This window comes from Syngnathus leptorhynchus, chromosome 5, assembly GCF_054491065.1.
Source record: "Syngnathus leptorhynchus isolate UIUO chromosome 5, UIUO_Slep, whole genome shotgun sequence".
NCBI classification, from domain to species: Eukaryota; Metazoa; Chordata; class Actinopteri; order Syngnathiformes; family Syngnathidae; genus Syngnathus; species Syngnathus leptorhynchus.
The window spans coordinates 14,194,882-14,222,059 of record NC_141199.1 but is presented as its reverse complement, the minus strand read 5'-3'; the positions used below and the strand labels follow the sequence as shown (position 1 = coordinate 14,222,059).

The window sequence follows — 27,178 nt, the reverse complement described above, 5'->3', positions numbered from 1 at the left end:
CTCTTTCAAAATCATTGCCACAGAACGATAAAAAAAAAAAAAAAAACAGAGCTCATACTTGTTGATTGCAGAGCTGAGCTCGTCCAGGCGTCTCGTATCGGCGGCGGTGGCGTTATCCAACTTGGCCAGGCTGTCCATTCGTTTCAGAATCACCTCCAGCATGTCACTGATCTTCCTCAGCACGCCACGTGACTCCACACCTCCCATCACTGGAGCAGAAACACGGACATAAAGATGTAAAAGCGGGTTCAAAGGAAGGAAGACAACATCCACGGTCATTCTTTTTTTTGGGGGGGTCATTAACCAGTCAGAACTGTCATTTCCCGTGCCCGCAGCATTGTCCCAACTTGTCATAAAAAGGCCGGCTAACCACACACACTCCATCCAGTGTGAAATCTGAATATGAGCTTACCAATTTTCCCTTTGATATAGAGATGAGGCTTGTATGAAACGCCAGGAATTAATTATGTGGAGGCTTTGTGTGCAAGAGCCAATTATTTCTCTCACCTCACTTTGCACAGCGGGGTGGCTGTATGGAAGTGTGAGGGGAAGGGCCTCCCGTGTAGTCGTGGGTGCATAGTGGGATAAACGCTTCGCTTGCTGGGATTGAAAAGTGGAGTCTCGACACAAGTCGTGTGTGGAAGACAAGCACGAGATTAAAAACAAACCAAAAAAAAAAAACAAGTGTCCTCTTTAGTGAAGGTCAGTGGGGCCATAATTTCAACCTTGTCGGGTGAAAGCAAAAAAAAAATAAAAAAAATAAACGGTGCCCGATATTTATAGTCTCGCTAACAAATCGCGTCGAATAAAGTCTCACATATTCTTTTATTGAATGGGTGTGATCACCCGCAGCTTGAGCAGACGTATAGAAAAATTCTAATCACAAAGGCCATTCATAATGAACATTTTCAGTTAAAATTGCCACTCTTAATGGATGCATAGATTAATTAAAAAAAATTGCCCAGGAGTTCCAATTTTGCTGAAATGTCACCTATAACCGGCAGAGATTGAGAAGGAGAAAATTAAATTGGAAGGAAGGTTTTGAAGTCCCGCTTCACACCAATTAATCAAATATTTTATTGAAGGAGTACTGCAAGGTGTTTGCATTTTATTCAGGAACCAATCTGCTTGAGTTTAAAAGTAGAATATTGGTATGGGCTAGTGGCATTCTACTTTATGTCCTTTTTTATTTTATTTTTTGCACGGACTAAAATAAGTCTACATGCACAGTCACACACACATGCAGCTGTGTAGTGGCCTGTTTTCTCCACCATATTGGATTGAATATTTAGAGCCTCTGCACATTTCATCGCTCCAGAGGCCTGTAAAGTGTGAACAGGACACTTTTAGTGTGTCAAAATGGGTGACTAAAGTGATGGCGACTGTTTACGCGCCAGTGCTACTCTCCACATTACTCTTTGGTTCTCCATTAATCGATTCTTATTATTATTATTATTTATTTATTTTTATTTTTTGACTACACGGCAAATCATTTGAAATGTCACAAAGGGATGACACAATGGAAAAAAGAAAAATTAAAAATAAGTATATGCCACAACCTTGAAAGATGGGTTTTTGGTTTTAATCTATGACAAATAGACTAAGGGGCAACAAAAGGAAAAAGGGTTTGGTATTGAGCTATTAGTGAGCGTGTGTGAGTTCAAGTTTGGATGGACATGACAGATTAATTGACATTGGTGTCGATTTAAATATTGACCACATTGTCTGGAGGTGATTGAGATCAAATTGAGTGCACTACTATGCTGGAAGACCTTTTGGGTTTCAGTACTGCTGTTTTGGTTAGGAACAGAGTTCTTGCAAAATGAGCTATTTCGTCTTGAAGCAAACACTCAAACATTTGCGATGCAAGGATGCTCGGAGCATCAACCTGAGTGACTTACTCCAAAAACACACACACAATTGCACAGATTAAGCGGCTGAGGTTTTGATCGGCCGGGGGGCGTGTTTGCATATTCATGTGACTAGAATGCCGTTTGCAAAGTGATGAATACTGACAGGACCGCCTGCTCGACAGGAGCTGACGCCTTTAAATTAACCGGCGAGCGAGGTCATTTTGTCTTTGCAACTTTGAGCTGCAAATCCGAGAAGGCGGCTGTATTTTGCAAAAGCCCCTTTCTCCATTTCAAATATTTGTCGAGGGCTCCTAGAAAAGCCATAGTAGGCCTTTTCAACACATGGGATATGTTCCTAAATGCCCTCCACTCCCACTACAAGTAAAAATCTGTGGTTTAGAGATATCAAAACATTGTTTTCAGTTTTGGAGCCTTCGCATATCTCAAACACTTTTAAAGATAGCACAATATTTTGAATGTATTTGAACACCAAAAACCATATGGAAAAAAGCTTCTGAGGAAGGAAACAGGAAGTGTCCCAAACATATTAAGCGGCCTCCATCTTACTAAAAGAAAGTATTTTTGGGCCATTCCATATTAGAAAGCCAAAAGATGAAGTTGTGACTTCTAAAGGCATGGACTGACAAATGAATCGCATTCATCAGGTTTGTGGCACACATTCTCATATTTAATAAGAATAAACCAATAGCCTGCTAGCTAACATCTGTGCTAACAAAATCAAATCATTAACGGCTATCCTGCTAGCTCACATCAGCTGTGCTAACAAAATCTAATCATTAACGGCTAGCCTGCTAGCTAACATCAGCTCTACAGCATGGTATCCGCTTCTGTGCTAATCGAATCATTAAACCACTAACCAACGATGAACCGAGATCTAGCGAGGGAACATTGTCAAGTGTTTTGCATAAAAACACATGCTGCTCATTCGTCTTCTCAACAAATTCAATCCTGAGAAGTCTTCCCGTCTTAGCACACAGACTTAATGGCCCGATTAGCACTCCAATCTCCGCAGCAACTCATCTCATGCGCGCACCAATACAATTAACCCAAATTGCATTCGCTTTAATAATTATGGCGCAGGAGTTCCGCTGTTCATTAGATAAAGAACAGCAGGAGTGGGTGAATATGTTCCTCTTTTTTTTTTCCCCCTTTTTATTTGCCGCACAAATGGCTTGAGGCAAATTGAAATGTCACCATTAGGGCCTGCACTCGGTGAAAGACACATGCTGGGGTTCGAATAGAACATATGAAAGACCAAACACAAAGAAGAGGATCAGTGATAAAATGCCAAACCGTTTGGTAGTGATTAAATAAAGCATCCCATTTTCAGGCTTGGCTTGGCTTTTAAATAGTTTTTTAATGCAGGGGTGTCAAACTCATTTTTTGCTGTGGGCCGTATCGTAGTTTCCTCGGGAGGGCCTTTACGACTGTCGACCCAAATAAATGGATGAACGTATCGTATTATATACTGTATAGGCTACACAAGAAACTGATGAAAAAATAGTTTTAAAAGATGAATGATAAAACATTTTTTTTTTTTAAATCAACATCTCTATTTTTAATAGTGAAGACAATTTGAAATTTTTGTATTGACACAAAGTTAATTCACAAATTGTCTTTGCGGGCCAAATTTAATTAGACTACAGGCCAAATTTGGCCCGCCGGCCAGAGTTTGAGATCCCTCTTTTAATGATTCGCCTTTTCATCCTAAATGCCCCGCTGACTGTTGGCAAGCTCGTCCTATTTCCTCCAATTTGAGCCAAGCAGACAAGCCTGACGAACACCAGCCTTGACCCTCAAGTGTGGTCGACGTCCGTCAACTTGGCGCCTGTCGCCGCGCCCACGCTGACCAAAGCGGCACTGCGGGGCTTCCCTTCCATCAACGACCACATAAATGCGTGTTAGCATTGAGACAGACAACCAAGGCCTATTTCCAGAAATGCTAAAGGAATATTTTTTTCTGAGGGTCAAAATAATGTCTGTCATTACCATGGCAGCCCCAAATCACTCTTAGTCTGGTGGGTAATAGCGAAGATGATTCGGCAGAATTCCTTTTATCAATCAATGAAATTTGATTAGAAGAGGAAAAGAGCGGAAGGAAGAACGAGGAAAGCAAAAGAAGGACAAATCGTGGCTTGAAATAAACGGATTTTAAATGGAAATGTCACATCAGCCCCCGGTAACCCAATGTCCTATTTATTGTTATCACATAAGAGCAGCAATGTCGGAAAGAGAGACCATCTCATGTTTTTGATTAATGATTTTTTTTTTTGTCCCCTTGCTAGAAATCTGACATCATCAACATGGCAAGTTTTAGAATTTGGCATCATGAAACCACCGTGGCTTTATCATTCACACTCACCAAAATACGGACTTGCACCTGCATCCAATGCACATGCTGATTCAGTCCCACGCTATGGTGAATTATTTATCAATTCCCTCGTGCCGTGCATGATTTTCTTGTGAAATATTGATGACTACTCAGAAGAAAGAGACGAAAAACGATCTCGTGTCCGAGGCCTATGACTAGATAATGCAATACGAGTTACTTGGTGTTTCCCTGCTGGTGGTATCGGCACATTTCCTCGACAGTGAACTTTTTTTTTTTTCTTCTTTTCATAGCCAAGATGCAGTAACAATTGCAACTTTGTAGACTGAGCAGATGTGTGACGAGTGGCTCATCTCAAAGCTATGATTTCAATGGCGACATGATTTTGGGATGCAGTGGAGGGTGTGATGTGCAAGTGAGTGTTTACACTGGAAAACGATTGAGTAGCACGGGGGGGAGCGGGGGGGGGGGAGCGAGAGGCTAGTAGTGATTTCGAGGGACTGGGTGGTGAAGAGCAGTGTGCCGTTTGCTCCCATCTCCATTTAGATTGGCAGCCGGGCCGTTTGCCCTGCTTTAAGATTGGGGAGAAAACAGCTCTGGTGCTTTAAAGGCAGCTTTCTTCTTTTTTTTTTTTTTTCTTCTTCTCAGCAATCACGTTTGACATTGTCATTTTCTCTTGCCGCTGTCAAAACACACCCTCGGTCGTCTCGTCACGGCTTCCGTTGTTGTTGTTTTTTCATGGCGGGGTGATTGAAACAAAAAAAAAGTAACGGTAAAGCTGATTGGCGGAACTGCGTAGGGTTGCATTTTGATACATTGTGGGAGGAGTCCAGAACTGAAAACAATCTATTGTTTTGTGCTGTGGTAGCCAATTTTTAATCCCTGCTAACTCGTTTATTAGCCGCTGAGGGGGCGAGTGGTTTCAAAAGTTTGGGATATTTTTCTTCTTTCTTTTGAAGCCTTATCTGCTATCACAAGATTTCTCTAACAGTCAACAAGACTTGCAGCAGCTGTTTCGACTTTGAGCGGCCTTCGTGTTTTAACTCCTTACGCTTGACTTTTGTTTTTGGGGTTTTGACGGATGCCCAGTCAGACGAACCTTTCAAGTAAAGGTTAAGAGAGATAAGTATAGGTTTAGCTAGCATGCTAGTGGCAGTGTTTTTGCTTGGTGGCACAGTTATTGTATTCACTGAATTTTAAAGTGTTCCGCTGCCTATGATTCTATTTCCAGAAATGCTCTGCGGAGGAAGTGGATATGTCTCTCAGGGCATATGTGGAAAAAACAAAGAATGAGATGGGTGAGGTGGTGGTGGGGGGGGGGGGGAGAAATTGCTCTAATATGACTTAGCGCAGCTCACTTTGCATCTTTCACACTTCAATAGACATCTTTGATTTGTGCAGCATGCTGCCGCATCAAGATTTTCACTCGTTATTTTTATCTCTTTATCATTCCTTGCCTTCGTATTATTTTTCACGTCTATCTTTTTTTTCCAGGTCTGTGGCTGGAGAGCTGTAAAGGCCTCGCTAAAGCTATATACAATATCAATCAGCATAGTTTGTGATTAACAATTGAATAGAAAGGATTTTTTTGTTTTTTTAAATTATATCACCATCTAACAAGATTTTGATTTTTAATCAAATCCAGTATTTATAGTTTTAAACTTTTTTTCAACCCTATCTTTCATTTGTCTTTTGTGTATGTACTTGTTTTGGCATTGCAAATAATAAAAAAATATATATATTGCCCAACCAGTCATTATACCATCTACATAAAATTTCCACCTTTATTATTATTATTATTTTCTTTAATACTTTTTTTTCTTTTATTTTTTTCCCCCCAGGAGAAGGTAAAGGATAAGCTGCATCTCGATTCTAGATGGAAGAGAAAAAAAAAAACTAGTGACACGTAAGATGATACAAGGAAGGTCATTTGGACAGCAGATTACCGTATACTCAGTCACCTTCAGAGCTCACATAACCATAATACCGTATAATGCGCTGTGGAGAAACTTGCCATTCCCGGGTAATGGGACTTTGGTAAGAACATAATGCCGCTGACAACTTGGGGAAATTGGGTCAGCGTTCTCATGAATATGTATTGGAGTTAAGAGTTGGCTAAAGTAGTGCAAAGCTGTGAGGGACAATTAAAAATCTGGACGCTAGCGGAATAAACCGAATAACCTAATTTACACTTTTTAAGAATGGCATTGTCTGCAGCAATCGCATTGTATCCGATGACACGTCTTTTTGCGAGGTTCTTATTTATGACAACCGGAATCTTTAAATGCTTTGCCTCTCCTGGAACACAAAAAAAAGGTACGCAATACGAGTACACTCCAACTGCTCCAAATCCGGACCTAAATAAAAAGGTGGACATTTAAAGGGCAGATTTCTGACAGGCAGCGGGTGTTATCCGCAATAACGTTTGCCGTCAACTCTGCTAAGTGGCCTTTAAGCTGCTGGCAAACACACATCTGGCAGCACTGCCGCTGACATTGACAGGGGGGGTCAAAACGGGGCTTGTTTTAATCTGCGTTCATAAAAAGAAATCTGTTTCGTCATGTTTGATCACTAAGTCGTCACTTCGCCATATTTCATTTGCGCCGGGCCGATCTAAATGTAGGCTACGTCGACAGCTGTTTGGTCGCCAGCCAAAGCCAACTGTTGAGAAACATCATCTCCTCTACTTCGCCGTGCTAAAACGTCAGGTCAGCAACATTTCCTCCTCCATCTTTGTCTACCGCTCTCGCCTCTTCCTAATGTGTTGGCATGCCTCGATCATCATGTCAACGTGGGCTCGGATTACCGGAGCAATTTTTGGCAGTCATTGAGTTCCCCTTCTTGCTTCAAAGCTGCCGTACAAGAACAAACGTGCTCAATTAGATTTCAACTTCAAAGCGGCCGTGTATTGACCGTGCGCTCGTGGCCTTTTATTTATTTATTTAGCAAAGGTACAATTGATTCAACAAACTTCACAAGGGCAAAATGAAAAACAATCCTTTGCTCCTAGATCAAAACTATCAATTTATTTTCTAAAATTTCCCAAAATGTTCGTCACCAATGGTGTCGCACAATCTGTCAGGGTGAGTGAACGCGCAATTTAGCGTTTGCTATTTCGGATCTTTGTAGATTCTATTTTCCATCAACTAAAAATAAGTTTCCAAACAAATGATTGAGATACTGCCAAAGTTGTCCTCAACCTAACAAAAAGAAGGAAAAAAAAATGCTGTGGGTAAGTTTCAACGATCACGGCACAGCTCATTTGACCAGCCTTGCTGAAATGATGCATCTTTTTATTCATAACACATGAACACTTTCTATTCACCAAAGCTGACAATGACATTTATGATGAGCGTGAGGGATGAAATTCAATTACACTCACCCTCCTTTACTAGCTCAATTTAGTTGCTAAAGGTTGAAAGATGCCATTTTGTATATATATATATATAAAAAAAAACAAAAAAAAACACATTACAAGCCAACACACTACACCCATTAGCTTGTTGGCCCACGGTGGGTGAGGTTATCCAGAATCACGCACGCACACACGCAGCAGCACGCACCCACGCAGAAGGTCCCGAGGCTACGAGTGGACTGAGAACGCCGACTCCCGGAGTGACTTGTGATGCACCTTACACCAGCAACGTGTAGAAGATTGTCATGCCACATTTGTTCTACATGAAGTGATGGGGAGGAAACATCACTGCGGGGAGTTTGTGATGGAGATGAACAAGCCAGCTTGAGAGGAGAAACACACACACACATATAAAAGAAGGCTACAGATTAAGGCAGCTACGACGCGCTCGACTGATTTGCCGGGGGTGTGACCTAAACAGCAAACTCTGCTGAAAGAAGACCTTTGCCAAAGTGAAAAGAAATACTGTTTTTTACAACGCAAAGTGTTGTCATTAAAAAAAAATATATATATAATGGCTCTCTACCATGTTCCAAGGTGTTATAATAAGCAAACATACTTTGTTTGAATGCCACAAACTACTATGCTACATAGGTGCTAATAATTTAGCATAAAGCTAGCAGACTGAAAGCTTATTTTCTCTTTGATTTAGTTTGATAATAAACTTCAAATGGGAATGGCAATAATTAGATAATTAGCTTGAAGTATTTTTGAACAATCCTTTACGATTTGTCCAAGTCCTTATTGTCAAATGAGCTGAGTTAAAAAAAAAAAAGGGGGGCAAATCCACCAAATAATGGCTCCTATTTTGTAAAGCATAAAATTGCCAGGTCCACTTTGTCCTTCAGTCCTCGTCCGTGCTTTTTATATAGCAACCCAATGCAGAACAAAGAAGGTAACGAAAGGTAAATAACCAATTTGCAGCTTGTAAATGAGTCAACTGTGTCGAGGTCCTCTTAGGACAGACGAGCTAAGCTTTGAGGGCCCAAATGTAAAATGGTGGCATGAGTCTTCCTCTGACTAATCTGAAGAAAGCTAAAAGACCACAGGACTGACTTTAATGCAAGCACGGCAACGTTAACAAACACAACAGCATTCACCTCTGAGCCATTTTGTAAATGACAGCCAGATCTTCAAGCTATTGGCTATTAGACCTGCGGAGCTCCAAAATAATAAAAAGAACAAATAAGTGAGAGGGGAGAATAAAATTAGATTCTCCATCCCATCAGGGAGGCACAAAGAGTTATCAAGCCTTGAGCTAGAACAAACAGCGTCGGAAGAGTCAAGCTGAGGCTAAAAGGTTTTGTCGTAGCTTCTTGTTTATTCTAATTCAACTGAGTGCATAGTATGAACAAGGTCCATAGGGAGAGCTTTTGATCAAGCTAACGTCTCCCTTGTGTCGGTTTCATTTTAATGTGGAGATAAAAGCCCACCTTTTATGCCATTTTCTTTTCATCTGCCGACTCGGAGAAATATTAACTGGAGGAATCTAATTCTTTTAATCATAGATGTGTACAAAAAAAAAAGACCAGGCTTGCAATCAGACTTTTTTTTTTTTGTCTATTACACCACGCCGCCGCCGAACCAGTGTCAGCTCACACCCCAATGATGAGTTTGAGAGTTACAGGGGAGACACGAGGATTTGAGAAGATGGAAGCCGATAATCCGAGAAAGAGAGAGGTGGCAATGGGATTCGGCTAATACTCAAACAAGCGCCAGGCTTTACGAAGCGGCTCGTATTACGGCGATAAGCCTTATACAAATGTAGGTTTTTATTGTGTCGAGAAGGTTCAAACCCGGGGCTAAAAATATCTCATGACATCATACGAGTTGGAAGCGTTGGAACGGAACCATTCTATTAGAACTTCAACTTCACTGCTAGTTTGGCTGTCAAAATCCTCAAAGGTCATTGGATTTGGAATAAGACTCAAATATCCCCTGGAAGGACTTTTTCCACAATCAAAAAAAAAAAATAATAAAAATGAGCACATCGATTAAAGACCACAATAATGAAGATTTTACAGCTCGCTCATCACATTCTCTGAGCCATCGCCGTTCAGAGCAGAGTGCGTCAACAAGCGCACAGGTTTGTGGTTACCATGACTACAGAGTATCAATGCTGGAAAAAAAGATGGCTACCGCTACAGCCATATATGCATATACATATTTAGGACAAAAAATGAGCATGTCATCAAAAGGTGAATTTTTGTTGTTGTGACGATTTCAGCTAACAAAACGCTCAACCTCAAAGACAATATTTAAGATTTGTTTTTCTTAACAGCTATCAAACTTTTTGAAAGGATTACCTAATCTGGAACGTACATAAAAGTAGAAGGGGGGGGGGGGGGGGGGATCAGTGGGAAAACAATGAGCTTAGTGCAAAGCCCAAAAGCAAACAGAAGTCGTAAATCAGTGTAAAATGAAGGAGCTTAGCATTCAAAAGTGCCGAACGATTTGGAAAAAGCACGTAATCTCCTTTTGTACTACACGGAAGACGTGGCAAACGTGACATGCAAACATGGAGTGACCCTGCAGGCGGTGAGCGAAGGCTTAATGAAAGCACCGGTTGTTTTTCAGCGAGCAGATGGATGGATGGATGGATGGATGGGCCGCCTCAATCTTGTCCCGCATTGCCCCTTTTATCAGCACTTTCCCGCCAGCTCATCAGAAACGTGGATAAGCACAGGGAGGCGAATGAGTAGCGTGCGGGTCACGCAAAGGAAAAAAAAAATATATATATCTTTCCCAGGCTGCCCAGCACCAGCAGTTGATTATTAATCAGCGCATTCTTCTTTTAATTCACACAAACTTGCATTACCTGCAGTAATCCCAAAGCAAACTTTCCTGTCCTATTATCTCTCAAACACAGGCACAAACACAGCAGATTTTTTTTTTTTTATATACTCTGTCTGCACTTCCTTAAGTCCATTACAGTGGAATCTCCAAAGTGGAGCACAATTTATTCAATGACAGTGGCTGACTTCCAAGTTGGAATTCAAAAAGCAATCCCATGGGGGGGTTAATTCATACAAGACTCAAAATTGATTCAGCTTCATGAAAAAAAAAACAATAATTCCACACGTTAGACCGCAACACCATGTAAATTTGAACAAATAAAAAAAAAAATATTATTTTCAATTTCTCATGATTCAATATTTCAATATATATATATTTTTTTTATTTCTCGTATTTCAAACTCGGCCTCATTTTACCGAAGATCATTGAACGTGAAATTCTTTTTAATCCTGCTATTTATGCCTACACAAAGCGACAACTCTTAAATTCATTTTCATAATAAACTCTAGATGTTTGGGCAACAAATTAATTGCGTTTCCATTCATTTCCGAGCAGGGGGATACAAACGTGTAAATTAAACTTAAAAATTAAGCGAAAAAAGAACTCAAAGCGGAGTTTGTGCCGTCCAAAGTGCGACATTTTACTATAAGAACACACATGCCCCCTTTTTGTGTGTCACAGGGTCTCAATTAAGATGTTGAACATCATCGTCATCATGTACCCAACATAGTCGCGCACATGCACACACAGAAAGCACACGTCGGTACCTTCAGTACGGATGGTGAAGGGGGAGTCCCCCAATCGCTTGGCTGAGAATTGCCCCCCTAGAGAAGTCATTAGAAAGCACAGGCTGAAGAAGCCTATTCCCACCACGAATATCCTGCAAACACACAAAAGCGCAGGCAAGGCGGTATGTGTTAAAAAGGAGTGAAGTTAGTGAACAGAGTTTTATGTAAGACAGCGGGATTGTTATTTTTTTGGGGGGGGAGAGGGTGCGAAGAATGAAGAGATAGACAAGGTGAATTGGAACTGGTTAAATGGTTATATGTAGACAAAACAGGTTGGCAAGGCAACGGTTGACATAACAAGGCCAAAGCTTTTCAAGAAGTGGTAAACACAATCACGCAAGTAGAAAAACACTCAATTTACACCATTGGATGTGCAAATACAAGTATTGATATTGGTGCTTAAAAAAAAATTGTCACTATTTCAGCAAGCATCGACGTATGCATCCAGACAACCAATAAAAAAAATGTAATGATTTTAATGTTTGGCTGCATTGACATAAAAGCAAAGAATTTGTTGTTTTTCAATAATAACTTGAGGGTTTTTTTTTATATATAAATTGGAGCCATTTTGGATCCGATCACTTGCATTTTAACTTGATACTATCACTTGGTTCAATTTAAGATTGCATAAAATACATTTTTTTTGCTCTATTTCCATGCACTACTGATTATAGCGACGCCAACTAGTTGAAATAAAAAAAGTACTCAAATTAGCTTGTCATTAATAAGATTCCTCTATGTGAAGACACTGATCATGTGATATTTTTTTTACAATTACAAAGAACAAATAAGTTAGGAAATATCAGTAATATCAGTGATGCATGCTTTTACATTTTATTTTCAACAACACTTTCTACAGTATTCCGAGGAAAGCATCACTGTTGAGCTATTAGAACAGGTCATTGGAGTTTCCTGTTGCTGACAAAGAAGTGCTAAGTGCTAAACTTCACATCTCTGCACAAAGGTGGCATCTCGGCTGATACTTCCACTGAAGCTGTAAACGTTGAAAATAGACTTTATCCCTTCTTTCAATGTTGGTGGCATTTATAAACATCACGAGAGGGAGGGGAAAAAAGTTCTCTTTAATAGGCAGTGTAAAAAAAGGAGCCATCAAGTCCTAAAATCAAGGCCAATAATGGGCTCTAACAGTCTTGGCAGCATCAGATGGTGTGCTTTTCATGGAGTACATCTGTTCGTGACACGCGGGCTTCCATTCAAACGGATAAAAAAGTCACAGGTTTCGAATGGGACTGGTAAATATGAAGTCATTTGCTCCCAATGACGTATTTAGCCGTCAAAGGTCCATTTGAACTGGGCTGGCGGTCAACGAGTGAATGTGTCTTGTTAGGGAGAAATTCCCAACGACAGCAGTAAGTCACAAAACTTACTGATCCAGCTCACCCAAAAGGATGCCAAATGATACGCGAGGGATAAGGCGTTGTGATTTTACGAGGATAATATTCTAAGGCTGGCCAAGTCGTAAAAATCCTTAAAGCAAGTGTTTTGTTTTTTGCTAGAAATAAAAAAAAAAAAAAGAACAGCTTGGAATTGTTGGTTGGACACAGTGCAATGTATTAGTGGTCGGCACGAATGAGCAGAGAATTTCATTCCATTCTGACAATTGATCAAGCTCTCTCTCTCTCTCACACATAAAGCCAGACTTTCAAAAGTGAGTTCATCGGTCTACGTGAGCATCTGGAATTTAATGCATTTGCATGTTGGAAAGTGCAACACTGAGGTTAATATGAAGCGTAAAGAGGTCTAAAATGTATTTAACTGGAGTGAGGGTAGAGGCGCTGCTCCAAAGCTGTCCTCAGGCGATCGTCCTCCCCTCTGATTATTTATTCAGCTATTTTGCAAAGGGGTTGTTAGGTGGGTGACGCGAGAGGATTAGACCTTGCTCCTCCTGCGCTAACGAGCCGTTAATTAACAGGCTTAAAAGTAAATGCGCTCTGCTCCCTTTAACTGGATCAGGAAGAAGAGATGCGCTATCGGCTAATTGGCTGCCTAAAACATACACAACTATCTGATTTGACCTCTTGACAGATGATTTGGGAAGTAGACGAGTTATTGCCAGCTATGGGGGAGGTGTTGGTGTTTTCTGAAAAAATATGATTATTACATTAAATTTTGAAAGCAGTCAATTTCTTCAAATCAAACCCGTCAAATATGAATCAAGCAGCTTATCGGTTGATATTTCATGATAGGCAGTCAACTTTTTTTCAGATGTACTTAACTTCAAAGTCAAGTCAAGTCAATTTATATAGCCCTAGATCACAAGCAGTCTCAAAGGGCTTCACATATAGAAAAAAAAAAAGACAATTATTCTCAAAGCATCCCCTGATCTTATGATGATGTACATTTTATCTTACATGGTTTTTTTTTAACCTGTGTAATACAGTTTCATTTCATAAGTTGTTCGGATAATGGATGGGGAAAAAATATTTTACTCATATTCTAGCCTGCTACTGTATTAGAATGTTGGTTAAACACTGCACTGACATCAACTGTCATGTGTGATCATGGCTGACTGGTGTACAGTAATAACCAATTATGAACCCAAAAGTAATCAATAAAAGCATAAATAATCAATAAAACACTAATTGGACACACCTGAGCAAAAAAAAAAAAAAAAAAAAAAAAAAGAAACACCTGGAAGTGCCTGTTAAACGTAGTTCTAAGTGGGTCCATCTAATTCATGGGGTGCCATCTTAAAAACCCCATCCGAACCGGACAATATGACAACAAGGAAGGAAAATATGATTTAAAGTAAAGCGCTCCTTACCTGAACGGCTTGAACGTCACGAGCCATCTTCTGACCATTATTTTGCCGTCGGTGCTGACAGTCATTTTCCAAAACAAGCGACCCCTGACATGAACGTTGTGGCTTGTAGCAAGTGCTGACCAAACATGTTCCAATGAGAGGATTTTAGGAGGGAATTCCCTTGGTGGAAAAGTGGAAAGTTTTATCCAGACTCTTACGTGTCTGTCGACTTTTTCTTTTTTTTTCTTACCGCGAAGCCTGGCGACTCCCCAGTGAAATCGCCGCAGGTTGTTTTTTTTTTCCCGCCTTTATAACTTCCTCACAAAAATGGCGACGTAGAACATAAATTGAATTGGCGAGCGTCTGCTTCAACACAGCGGCATCCGTGGTGGATTCCACGTAACGTTGGACGAGGTGGTTTTAACTTCTCACTGAAGCCCCGCAGAATGTGCCGACAAGCGGTGGCTCCCGGCAATTTGTTCACTCCGCGAGTCAAGCTCGTCTGTGAATGCGCGGTTTATCCGGGGGTTGTTTCACAATAAATCTTCAAGAAACGCCTCATGCTAAATTACGCAAAGTCGCGAGGTGTAAATCACAAACATTAAATATTAAATATAAATGTACAGAATTACGACCTACATTTAGCACATACAACGCCAAAAAAGAAACCATTAATATCTATATACCTTTATTTTGTATGGCTCAACGATGGTTTTATTCGGCGTACACATTACTTCCGGTTACCTTAACACAGGGCCGACACGTTGATGGACAGCTCCGGCTGGTCCATTTTTCAGCCACTACTTTTATCAGAAACAGCAATAATAACAATAATCACAACCAGAATCATACTCTTCAATTATATGACCGTAAAAAGCAACGCAAACAATATGTTTTCATGTTATACCTATATTGGTTAAATCGTCCGAATTTTACATTGCTGACAGGAATAATTTCAGAACCACGGATAGCGACGATAGCCGATGCCAGGATACAACAGCGGCATCTAGAGGTCGTTAGAGGCCTCGGCAGGAATACATGCAGTTAGTTTAAAAGCATCAGGACTGGAATTTCGATGGCATTGAATTGCAAATGCAAATACAACACACAAGAAAAGTAGCAGTTGTGTAAAAGTGATGGAAATGCAAATATACAAAACTGCAGGGTGATGGGGAAAAAAACAAGTTTCGATGAAAATGGGAGGCAAAAACATCACAATGAGGCAAAAACAAATTATTCCAAAACGAATAAAAGAAACGGCTTGGTGGGAAGTCACGCTCGGTCACGCTTTGGGTTGATAGCGGGTCTGTTTGGACAAAGTTGGTCTGCATCGAATTATTGCCATCCTGATTGACAGCACAGGTCAACAGCAGAAGGACAATTTGCATTTTCATTACGTTCACCATTGACTCGCTTCTCCTGTGGTTTGAAACGTTTTCGCACACGCACACGCACACGCGTGCACAGACACACAAACACACACACACACACGCATGGATGCAAATTCAAGTACGTAGTGTGCAGTTAGGACTGAGAGCCACACACTCGCTCTTTGCCGATTTGACTTAACACAATAAAAAATAACCATAAACATCAGTCTAGATAAAATAGTTTTTTTTATGGCTCCATAATGTTAATGTGAAAATCTAGCCAGGCAGATTTGATCATTTCCACTTCATTAGTGCCCTGTGCCTTCGATTTGACCTTTTTTAATTTTATTTGTATCAATACCATCTACAGGTGCGTATGTCCCACTTATGCCCACTTGTCTTGTGAGCAGGAACTTTTTGTCAAGCAGATTGTTTTGACAGACCACAAGCCCTCCCAGCAAAAGCCGGAGTCCTCTGAGCGTCACGAAGGGATGCCCAAGGCAAGAGGGGCTGGGCCTGCGGGAAACACGCAGCCTTCAGGAAGTGTCACTGTGAGTGACAGAGCCATCGTCTCATTGTTTGAGAAAAGCGTGGAATAGAATACGCAGGAGGTGACAAGTTCCCTAAATGTGTCTGCCCACGGGCGACAGACCTCATCTCGGCACTCTGACTATTTTTCACACAATCGCTGCCAAAACAGACAATGAGAGAGGCTGTCTTTTTATGTCACTCTCTTTGCTATGTTCTAAAACTCTCCATTGAACAGTTAATGGTTGCATTACACTAAAAGTTGCTATGCTATGCTATCCTATGCTATGCTATGCCCCACATGCACACATTGTAAAGTGTGCAGTGAGTAACTTTTTTTTTTCCTGAAACTTCCACTGTCATTGTCAATCTCCCAAAAAAATAGATTGTAAATGTCTCTTTTGTGGTAAGATAAAGGAAATACTCGAAACTCCACTCTCATACAAGTTTCTTTGCCGCACCCTTGGCTTTTGTTTTCAAAGAGAAAATCCTCATCTCTCTCTCACTTTGGGAGTAAAACAGTCACATTCCACAGCTCCAAAATCCTCTCCTGCATGGAATGCCCTACTTGCTGCTGCGCCAACTTCCTCTATGGAGGAAACACACAAAGTCAGTATGCGCCGCCTTCACGTCTCCCTGCCTCGTCTTTTGTTGTGGAACCAAACAGCAGGAAAGGGCAGTGCTGAAACTCGAAACAAGGAGGAAGCGGGAATATTTGAGTCGCTCCATTAGGGACTGCTTCAGACAAGCTTCTCATCTCAGTACAAGTTGCCTCCCTCTGGATCACTTTCGCAGCCAACAAGCATTCATCCCTACTTGCCATCCAACTGTGTTCTCAAGTTCTTGCCAAGTGATACATTGCAATATGCGGAGCAAAGATTTCAGCGAATTGGGTTCTCGGTAAGAATTGTGATGAAACGTTGTCATCAGCTGGATGCGGGTGGAAAATTGAAAGAACAAGAGCGACTGATTCGATCTACGTGCTACATTGTGTTACAATAAAAAAGGGGGAAAAAATCAATCGTTTGTAAAGATTACTGCTGCACTGTGGATGTAATGGTTTCACAATGTAGTGTGACTCACTCGTGAGACATACCTTTGCGCTTTGGATATATAGTTTTTGTAGAATTATTTTGTTCAGCCTCCCGTTTATTTTTTTCTGTAATTCCACCCTCTACCACTAGATGGCGGCATACTATGCAGTGTGACATTTTACGTTTGAGAGCAGCGAAAACCTGAAGCACTTTCAGGTCAGCCTTGTTTTTACTGAAGATTACTGAATGTCAATTTATTGAATATAGATTCCCTTTATTATTTATTCAATTATTTAGTTGAAGGGAAACAGTGTGAGGTATTTTTTTTTACTAGATGTATTGTACTTTCTTCTGATAATGTGTTTACTGTTTTGGCTCTTATCTTTTTATTCATCCTGCTTTTAGGTTGCGATTTTTTTTTTCTTAATCGTCTTGACATTTTCCCCGTGTAGTAGGAAGTAGCTCATTTGTTATCGTCTCTGAAACACCTAATTGATGAAAACCCCCTTTTGCCTTCTGGTGTGAAGCTTTTTAAGTACCACCAACCTCCAGTAAAGTTATCAATTTCTTTCTTGCTATTGAAAGTCGTCCTCGTTGCGTTTTATAGCACACTATGTGTTTGTCACTGTGGGGCAAGTTGAAAACAAGCACTAAAACATGTCGTTTTATTGCAGCGTCCCTTGTTCCCCTTTGTCTCCTATCAACGATTCCCTCTTAGAGCTATTTTAGACTATTTAAGGCTGTTCTTCAGCCGAGAAGACGGAGCGACGAAGCTTGGCGGAGAGCTAATTGAAATCAGCTCACAACATTAGCAAGCCGCCAGCGGCTGACAGAAGAAGAGGTGGGGGGGGGGGATAGCTAATGATGAACATTTGACTTTTTATTACAATTCCGAGTCCAACTTTGGTCACGAGAGCATATAAAAGATAATAATTGTTAACCCGAGGCCGTAATTCGATGCCTTGTTTTGTGACACTTGACCAATAGAATAAAAACATCAAATGAGGCCTAAAAATAATAAAAAGCCATAAAAGTCATTGCTAGCATCCACCTCACTGCGCTGCGCGTGTTTGATTTAGCTGCTGCCGCCGTCTTTATTTCCCTCGGGCTGCACGGCTATCACAATGAGGCAGACGGTGGGAAGGGGCGGAGGGGTGAGCCATCTTGCGGAATGGCAGCGCTCCCGTGGCTGTGCAATACGTGAGCAAGCAGCCGCTGCTGGCTAATGGCTATCTGATTGATTAAACAAAGAGAGGAAGAGAGGGGGAGGAAGTAGAGATGAGGAGGGCAAGCGGGTCGCCGGCCTTTTTTATCTTTAAGTCAGACCAATCCAAGAAGCGCGTTTGTGCTCCCTCATCATTCCCATTTTTATTCGTGTTTGTAAAACATCTACCGCTTTTTTCCCGCTCTGCCCGAGGCCCTAATGAAGGCTGCTGACAGTATAATGAGAGATGTGGTCAGATAATGGAAGAGGTAATTAGGAGTTGCTGGTTAAGAATTACATTATTGATCGGTCAAATGCAGCCAGCACCGAGTGGGATTGCAAAGAGAGAAAAAAAATCAACTCTTTAAATAAACAGCTTGAAAGTCTGGCATCAGTTGAGCGCAGAAACAGCTACGGACTTTCCAGTGTATACATCAATATGCTAACTTTACTCCATGTTCATCATGTGAAAGTGGTTGTATGAAAATATGACTATAAAATACCAGTGATCAAAATGACATCATCCAAATGTGGCACAAAATATGACATTGTTCATTAAGTTCACATTTAATGAATCTACATGAAAAAAAAACAACAACAACAGTACAATATCTACTATTTATAATGAATGTGAAGTTCAGGGACAAGTATTAAATAATAAAAATAAAATTACACATCACTTTTGTTGTTATGTTTTTAATTACTCCTCCGCCCTCAGTAGCCATTCACACACAACACATGCTGTTTAACGGCTTCCCCTCAACGACTGCCTTTGCTTGTTAGAGTTTAAAAGATGATACAATAAACTGTAAGAACCACGAAAAGATACAAAAATGTGAATTACTTAACAGCGGCTGTAATTTCCAGCTTGTTATTTTCGCCTTTTTATATTGCAGATTGCCGCTTGAATCAAATTTCGAGACGAGAACAATCGCATGTAAACACGTTTCATTCCGAGCGCCGATCAATACATTACATAGATTTGACCTTGTAAGACTCTTTTATTTATTTTTTTACTTGCTGAATATCTTTTTCTCGCTTATTAGACACAATCAGCTCACGAGAGTAGTTCATTAAAAAATAAAAATAAAAAATAAAAATATGGCCTGATGAACAAATGAGTCTCTTCAATAATTGTATGGCTAGCTAGGTACATGTCCATATAGCGAGCTGCCGTGTTAAAGCATTTCATTAAAAACACAGGTCCAGGCGCTCGTGTTGCTGTATTCATCCCCAGAGACCACCTGCTTTTATTTTTTTCCCCCTCTACAAGCTCAACACGATCAATCCAACAAGGCAGCGCAAAGAAAGATGGATGGATGTGAAGTGGGGGAGATTGAAGGATGGATGGCACAGGGATGGCGGGGGTTAAGAGGGAGGAGGGGGCGGCAAGGGACCGAAGCATGGCAAATGGGATTGATGACAGACTACTGCGTAAGCATAGAAATCTCTTCATTTTGCCAGAAAGCAGGATTCCACGAACCGAGGAGACCACTCAACACGCTCGGTGCTGAGGCAGCCATGTTGTGAGAATGACCAGAGTCACTCACACTTGTTCGCTGCCTCATTTCCGATGAATCCTCATTCGACCCAATATTGTACGAATAATTTATGTCAACACAGCGAGCATGTTTTGCACATCCATCCATCCATCCATCCATCCATCCATCCATCTCATCTAATTTAGCTAGCTAGCTACTTATCTCTGGCATCGCCTATTACGTGTTCAGTAAAACAAATCATTTATGATCAAACAAATGAAAAGCGAGTGAAATACGACAAGTTTTGCGTAGCGTAGCTCTTGTGGCACATTAGTGTAACTCTCCTCATAAACACACTGACACCATGTAACCGACAGAGGCCCATTAAGAGCTCATTACGTGGCCACTCATACAGCAACAGCAGCAGCAGCACATTGTGGCAGAATAAATTGGGCCCAAGCCTGCTCGGGCACCCTAATGGAAACACGCTGAGATGGAAATGAACATTTTAATGCAGATGTCTCAACCCACACAGAAGAGCTTACTAATGGGGCAGAGTGGCCTTCAGAGATAACCGGAGAGATGGATGTAATGTATGTGTATGCGGTTAGTGACCGCCCAAAAAAAAAAAAAAAAAAAAAAAAGGGACAAAAATTCCTGTTGGATTCAGAATTGCGCAACATTGAAGACATTTAAAAAGAGATTTCCCTGGACGGTGGTTTTCATCATCATTTCCTGTACATGCTGTTCAGTATTTGAACATAGAAAGTAATAACAAACTTGAAGGCAGGAAGGAAGGAAAGGTAGAAAGATGGAGAGTACGTTTCAACGATATGACGGGAAGGCAAGGTTATCTGGGAGACAATAGAGTTCTTAACCGGAAGAGACGCTGTCGAAAAAAAGTGGTGGAGATAGGCACGCCGCCACTCCGACACCATCGAGCCATCAGACAAGGACGGAGGTAAGTGTCACTGGGGCCTTTCTTTAACACACAAACAATTTTAAAAGCACCTTTGAGCGGCGGAGGTGTCCTCGGTGCATTTCGTTCCATTTAGTCGCATGCCAATTAGTTTTAGCTGACGTCATTGCTATTCTTTTATTATCTAGTGTATGTATTGGATGCCAGCTTGTGCCGCTCGAGTGGAAGTGAGTAAAATCTTACTTCTTAAAGCTTTCAAAAATGTTGCTGGGGGGGTGTTAAAGGTGTCAAATTTAGGTCCTGAAAGTAAATCGATAGCTATAATTTGGCTTCAGACACAGAAGCTTGCTGATCATTTTGTTTGTAGCCGGTGTTACCGTAGTGTTTTGAACTCGGGTCAGTGCAATGCATTAATTCACCACTAGATGGCACAAAATAATTCTACACACTGGCTCTTTAAGGTATTGAAAAAAAAGAATTGTCTTATCTTTGGGATTTTGTTTTTCCAAAAAATCCAAATTATGGTTGGTTGTATATTTCATTACAGACCTTTTAGGAAAATCTGAGAAAAATATAACTATCGCATGTTCATTTGGAAAACAATGTGATATTAATTTGCAAGTATTTAAGAATGAAAATATGGAAATTCAGGAAATGGCCAAGACACTTACACCTACCTACATGTACTGCAGTTCATTAGAAAATGTGTACACAAGGGAGAACCATTAGAAGAATAGAACACAAAAACACCTCTCAGTACAGAGAACAGGAAATGTGCTTCCTTCCCATTGTGTTGAAGGTTTATTGCTGCCACTGGGCAAAACACAAGAGCCTATTTAGATAACCAGAATCCACATGTCAAGAGTATTAACTTGTTATTTCCCTCTCAACGATCGTGAAATACGCCGGCCAGTGACTGATTGCTACAATATTATAGTGTTGCGAAAGCTGTTATGGGAATTTTGCTAAAAGCCATTCCCTGCAAACACCTGGCAAATGAAAATATGATATTATTAATGAATTTAAAATACAACAAATCTGCTGCCCAGATTGAGCTTACTGTAATTAGGTCAAGCATATCTTTCATATTGAAACAAATGATTCCGCGTTAAGAGTTTGGCAATGAAAATCTACGAGCACTTGCTTAGAGTAGATGTCTGGATGGAGGCCGTTTGAACTACTTTTAATCATCCCGTTATGAAGTAGCTTTTAGAAGCTAGAATCTCCTCTGGGAAGCCTGCCAAAAATAAAGGTTTGGGCAATGAAGCAATAAGAGATCCTACTATTAACACACACGCGTGCTTCTCTCATTGCAATAAAAAAAAAAATGACAGTGAAAGCCTGGAGATGAATTCCTTTGAATTGCGTTTGACATGAACTCCCACCATAATTAGCCCGATTTCTCCGTGACGACGACTTCCTATCTGATTCTGGTTCTTCCCTTCAAAGTCGCTGCCAGCTGTAACGTGCAGCTGCTCTCTGATCACAATTATGTCGTTACATTCTTCTAAAAAGCCCCCGTCGCACGCTGCGGATAAATGCTACGATTGATGGCTGACAAAAACCGCAGATGGCGAAACACAATGACCTCAATGTCTATGTGGGGCTAATTGCCGCTACAGTGGAGCTTTGTTGCTATCGGCGTACTTGACCACTTGGAACCCTTTCAAGTTTCTTCTTTAATTATAAGGAAGTTGGGAGAAAGTTTAACCTGCATAAAAGTAGAATGAAATGCAATTTTATTTGCCTCTAAAGGAACAGATACAGAGCAAACAAGATAGGACCCAGAATGGAACCCTGAGGGACTCCGGCTGCAAGAAGTGCCGCGGAGAATCAATCTCTCACATGACAGCAAATCCCAACTGCTTGTTCGATTAATACTTGATCTGACAGGTTCATTAAAATTGAGCATTATCATCTTTTTAAAGTAAACATTTGTGTACTGGATCTGCAGCATTTATTTTTGAATTCTCTCCGAATTAAAAAGAAGATTTAGCAATTCCTGTGGTCTTGGTGTGATCCTAAAATACTATCTATCCATTTACTGAACCGCTTATCCTCGCGAGGGTCGTATAGGCTGTTTGTATTTGACCTAAATCTGTGGTTGACATCCGTCCAATTCCAGCTCATCCTACATTAGATGTGACGTTTTTAGGGACGGGGTGGAATTTGATTTCGTAATTACAGTTACAAGTCATCTGGTTCTGCTTGAAATAAGATATCTGATTGTGTTAATGGTTAACATTGGCACTGTAAACAAGCTAACGCTATCCACGTTTGCGACAACAAATGATTTATTCTGGATATAACATTTCATTGAGTTGAAGATTTATTTTTTTGTAATGTACACTCAATTGAAAAACAATCCATTTGAACTTTGACGAGCTAAATGAATCATTCTATTGCGAAATTACATTGAGTAGCACTCCTGATTTGGGTTGGAGATTCATAGAATGCTTACTGGGTACAGACTTTTTCTTTGTCCGATAAATTTGTAAAGAACATCCTTGGATGACACCTGAGTTTCCATTAGCATCTTGCTAGAAATGGAAAGAAAGGAAAATGTTCTCAGTAATTGAGGACAACGTAGCGAATGAAAGATACAACACGCTGTTGGATTCAACAGGAAAAAAGCAATTGTTGAAAATATTCGGAACATTTGCAGGTCTTATGAATACATAAAGAAAAATATGCAAAATGTTCTGACGAATGAACAACAACGGAGCAGTAAAAGAATTGTAATTGTCCATTATCTTTGCAATCCTGATGCCATAGTTTGGCTATTCACATAATTAGCTAGTATGAGACCACCAGGGTCTCACCATACATCACCACTAAGAGCTGTGGGACAGCCAACACGGAATTAGTGTCAACATTTATTTAACCGGTTTCAAACAACTTCAGCAGTTAAGCAGACCTGCAGTAAATCCCACTAAAGTCGCAGATAATACTCAGCATTATGGGTAATCTAGTCCCCGAAGCAATTAAAGTTGACATGCCTTGTAAACTAAACTGCAACACTGCAAGCCAAGTTAGGTGTGTGATGTAACGATGCATTCGCATAGCCTACTATTGTGGAAATCTTTATGCTGGGGAGAAAAGAAAAAACAAAAAACACTTTGCCATGGTTGAGCAATTTCCCCCACAGGAAATAAAGGAAACAGGGTCAACCTGTCGCCATCATAAAATCTTTATTAAACGTACAGGCTATTCTGAGCATTTGGCCATTTGTGTCGAGTAAGTGCAAATGTAATGAAACGCTTGAGAACAAGTAGCAGAAGTATTGGGGACACCAGTTTAAAAAAGCTTAACGAAGCTTTTTTTTTTTCTTCTTTTAACTTTTTTACATAACCCGCTAGTCTAAAACCAAGTTTTCTTAATCAAAGTCAAAGTCCGCTTTATTCTTCACATGTTAAGGCACACAAAGAGATCGAAATGACGTTTCCCACCGTCCCACGGTGACTAGAAACAGAACACGACACTCACAATCAAATAGCACAAAGAGTAAAAACGAACAGACAAGAGCAACAAATAAGGAATAAGCAAATAACCCAAATAAATAAACAATAAATAAATAAATAGACAAATAAGAGCAGCAAAATGAATTTGACACCCCTGCTGTAGAAGGAGCCCTTCACCGGCTATCACTAAAGATCGGCTGAAATGGAAATCAAAGGCTTTCACACAAAGTCCCTTTTGATGGCAACCGTTAAAAGAATCTTAGAAGACTCGCGTCCTCCTCTCCATCGAGCAATTTCTCCACTGCCTTTGTCCATCCTTCATCTCACTTCAAGTGAGAAACCCCGCCTGTATTTCTTTACAATTCTTCAATCATTAACAACCAATGTGCGCGAGATGAAGAAAACGAAAGCAAAATGTCTTTCTCCCTCTGCCATCTTCTGAATGTATTTGTTCATTTTCACAGTGCGGAGCCAGGATGAAATTGACGAGCCTGCTCTTTGTCTGCTTTCTAACTGAATTGACACAAGGTAGGCATCTATCTTTGTACAGAGATTGTCTGCTTGAACAAGATATTTCAGTCATAAAATGAGCTTTTCACTACTCCTACACTTCCTTGACAGGGAAGAAGAAAATGTATTTGTTGAAAATATTATAAATGTAATATTATAATATTGTATGATAATATTATCGGTGATGTTGCAATCGATAGGTGCTTTGCACATTCCCTTGAAGCTGACAAAGGAGTCAGGTGAGAAAGTCAAACTGAGAAAGAGTTATTCAAACTTTTTTTTTTCCCCTCTGGTAATTTATATGAATCTCAACACAAGCAGTATGAAAAATAAAAATAGAGGCGATGTTTTTTTTAATTGAACAATAAGCTCATGTGTGGCTCAAATTTGAGGTCATGGATAAACGTGACAATTAAGTTCGAAATTGTCGCATTTGTTTTCCAGGATTGGTGAGCGTCAGCAACGTTACAGCCGAGTGCGACAAGCCGCTGACGATACACTGCAACGTGTCCACGTGGACCGATGGGTTCTCCGTCAAACATATGGAGTGGTCCCGAAACGGCGAGCCTTTATGTCACGTGGACAGCATGGGGGAATTAATCCACAGCAACCATACAAAAAGCCACATCCGATGCGAATATAATAAAGGTCGGCTTTCGCTCATCTTTGCAAAAGTGCAGCCGGAGGATAGCGGCGCGTCAAATCGCTACATGTGCAAACTGCGTTCAAATCGGGGAGTTTCACACAGGTACAGCCGGATAGAGCTGCAAGGTCAGTCGGCATCGACGGTATCGACACGACATTTTATTATCATATGTTTGAGGACACCAAAAGAGACTTGGTAGTTGCCACTGTTCTTCAAACCAAAGTGTGGAGTTTTGATTCCAACCTGACCTTGTGCTCCTCAGAGTGCTGCGGGATGGTCAAAGGCGTTTTATCCAAGGACGGCCCCGTCTGCACGTTCAGCCACGTCTATCCAGACGGAGACGTGTCGTGGTCTTTCCATAGTCGACGGTCGGAGGGACCTGTAAGGCAAAATACTTTTAAAAGTGTGGAAGAAGGCGGCTGGGTAACCATTCGTAGTCAGCTGGAAGGGAATTTCGACGAGGACTTCAACTGTACCCTGACCAGCATGGATTCTGGAAGACAGATGGAATGCAATTTGTCTGAGGGTGCCGAATTTCTGAACGGCTACGGACTGAAAGCTCAGGGGTTCGCACGGAAAGCTGGGAATGCTGCCGGATCTCGTGAGCCTTTGGTGACAATTCTGCTGGTATCAATCTTACTTGCTGTCGTGCAATTATTTGCTTAAATGATTCAAGAATATTTGAGCGTGATTAGACTCCCATCATGGAATGCTCTACCATCAGTCATCTTGTTTTTGTTGTTCTCACACAGCCACGTGGCCGTGATTTTTTTTTTTTTTTTGGGTGTTTGCTATTTTGATTCTTGATTTGTTAGACTTGGTTGGCTGAATCAATCCAGGTAGCTTGTTTGAGTTTATTTTTTCTGCTCAAATAAATTATTTTTTGAGATTCCTCCTTCCCTGGTCTTTGCTTCCTGTTTCTTGTCTTTCCATAATGCGTTTGCTGATGTTTTAATTTCGACCCATTGATGCTTCTAAGTGAAATGAATTATTAATCTGTTTAGTTGTTTAGTAACAAAGAGGTAATGGAACTTTACTGACAAAGACCTATGTCCAAAGGTGGTTTATTATTGTGTTTGTCACCATCGCTTATTTAAACAAGCTCGAGTCACATGACACATTCCAGAAACTGGGTCAAATATAAATCAATGGGGAGAATATAGCTTGGCATAATTGTTTATTTTATTGTGTAAAGGTAAATTTAGGTAAATGATTGTTACAAAATGATTGTTAATCTACAAAAAGCTGCACGGTAAACACTATACGAAACAAAATGTATTCATTTGGAAAAAAAAATATTTGTACAATAGTTAGACAAAGCAATAGAGATGGGTGGATAAAGTCCCGCATAGAGAATGTTTGGCAAATTATCAGAAGCTGAAAAGAAATTCAGAGCAAAGCTTACGCCAGTATTTTACGGGTAAATGTTGCCGCCTGTTGGGCTACTTGTGAACTGCAGCCGTGCCGCTCTTTAACAGGTTTAGTTTGAGCGTTTGCATAATGATTATAATTTATAAGCAATTATTACACTGGGATTTATCATTTATAAATCCCAGTGTAATTATTATATTCGCAGATTCCAATTTACTTCACCTCTAAGTCTAACGATTCGAGTCTTTTCGGAAGCTCTCTCCATTTTTGCTTCAGTGCTTTTCATTTGATTCTTTTCAAGTCACTGGTTCGTCGAGAGTAAAGAGGAGCTTTTAGCGCAACAGTACATTACCGGTGTCACATTGACCTGACAATACGCGCACGCGCACACACATGCACGGCCCACATTTACTAAATCACTCCAAATGGCATTGAACATTTTATTGTGGCAATTTGGTGGATGGTAAGTTATATCAGATAAGTTTGTGAAGTGCCGTCAGAAAATATTCTTCTCAAAGATTTATTTTTATGCATCGTTTCCCCCACTTGATTGTGTAAGAACATCAAACAAATGTAAATATAAGACAAAGACAACTTATGCAATTAATTCCATTTATTCATGGATAAGAAACTATTGGAAAGTACCTGACTGTGTGGAAAAAAAAAAAAGTTTCCTCCTACATTTAAT

General features: G+C 40.5%; 2 protein-coding genes across 2 annotated transcripts in view; one reads left to right on the top strand and one right to left on the bottom strand.

The window, feature by feature from the left end:
• LOC147057113 (alpha-1,6-mannosylglycoprotein 6-beta-N-acetylglucosaminyltransferase B-like) overlaps positions 1–14,445 on the bottom strand; it is a 39,291-nt gene extending 24,846 nt beyond the window's left edge. Inside the window, exons 1-4 of the mRNA XM_085912693.1 lie at positions 14,217–14,445; positions 13,988–14,146; positions 11,182–11,294; positions 59–209 (exon numbers count right to left, since the gene is read on the bottom strand). Coding sequence (XP_085768819.1) covers positions 59–209; positions 11,182–11,294; positions 13,988–14,052 — 329 coding nt within the window. The 5' untranslated portion in view covers positions 14,053–14,146; positions 14,217–14,445. The remainder of the gene's footprint in view (positions 1–58; positions 210–11,181; positions 11,295–13,987; positions 14,147–14,216) is intronic.
• A 6,026-nt stretch (positions 14,446–20,471) lies between these two features.
• Positions 20,472–25,953, top strand: LOC147057112 (uncharacterized). The gene is made up of 4 exons (XM_085912692.1): positions 20,472–20,544; positions 24,428–24,491; positions 24,918–25,244; positions 25,382–25,953. The coding sequence occupies exons 2-4, from the start codon at positions 24,440–24,442 to the stop codon at positions 25,783–25,785; spliced, it is 783 nt and encodes a 260-aa protein (XP_085768818.1). The 5' UTR covers positions 20,472–20,544; positions 24,428–24,439; the 3' UTR covers positions 25,786–25,953.
• The last annotated feature ends 1,225 nt before the right edge of the window (positions 25,954–27,178 follow it).

Excerpts from the sequence above, each read along its gene's own strand:
- LOC147057112 (XM_085912692.1), top strand. The coding sequence starts at position 24,440 with ATGAAATTGACGAGCCTGCTCTTTGTCTGCTTTCTAACTGAATTGACA. Across the intron at positions 24,492-24,917 it reads TCTAACTGAATTGACACAAG|GATTGGTGAGCGTCAGCAAC; the intron begins GTAGGCATCTAT and ends TTTGTTTTCCAG. Across the intron at positions 25,245-25,381 it reads CAGCCGGATAGAGCTGCAAG|AGTGCTGCGGGATGGTCAAA; the intron begins GTCAGTCGGCAT and ends TGTGCTCCTCAG.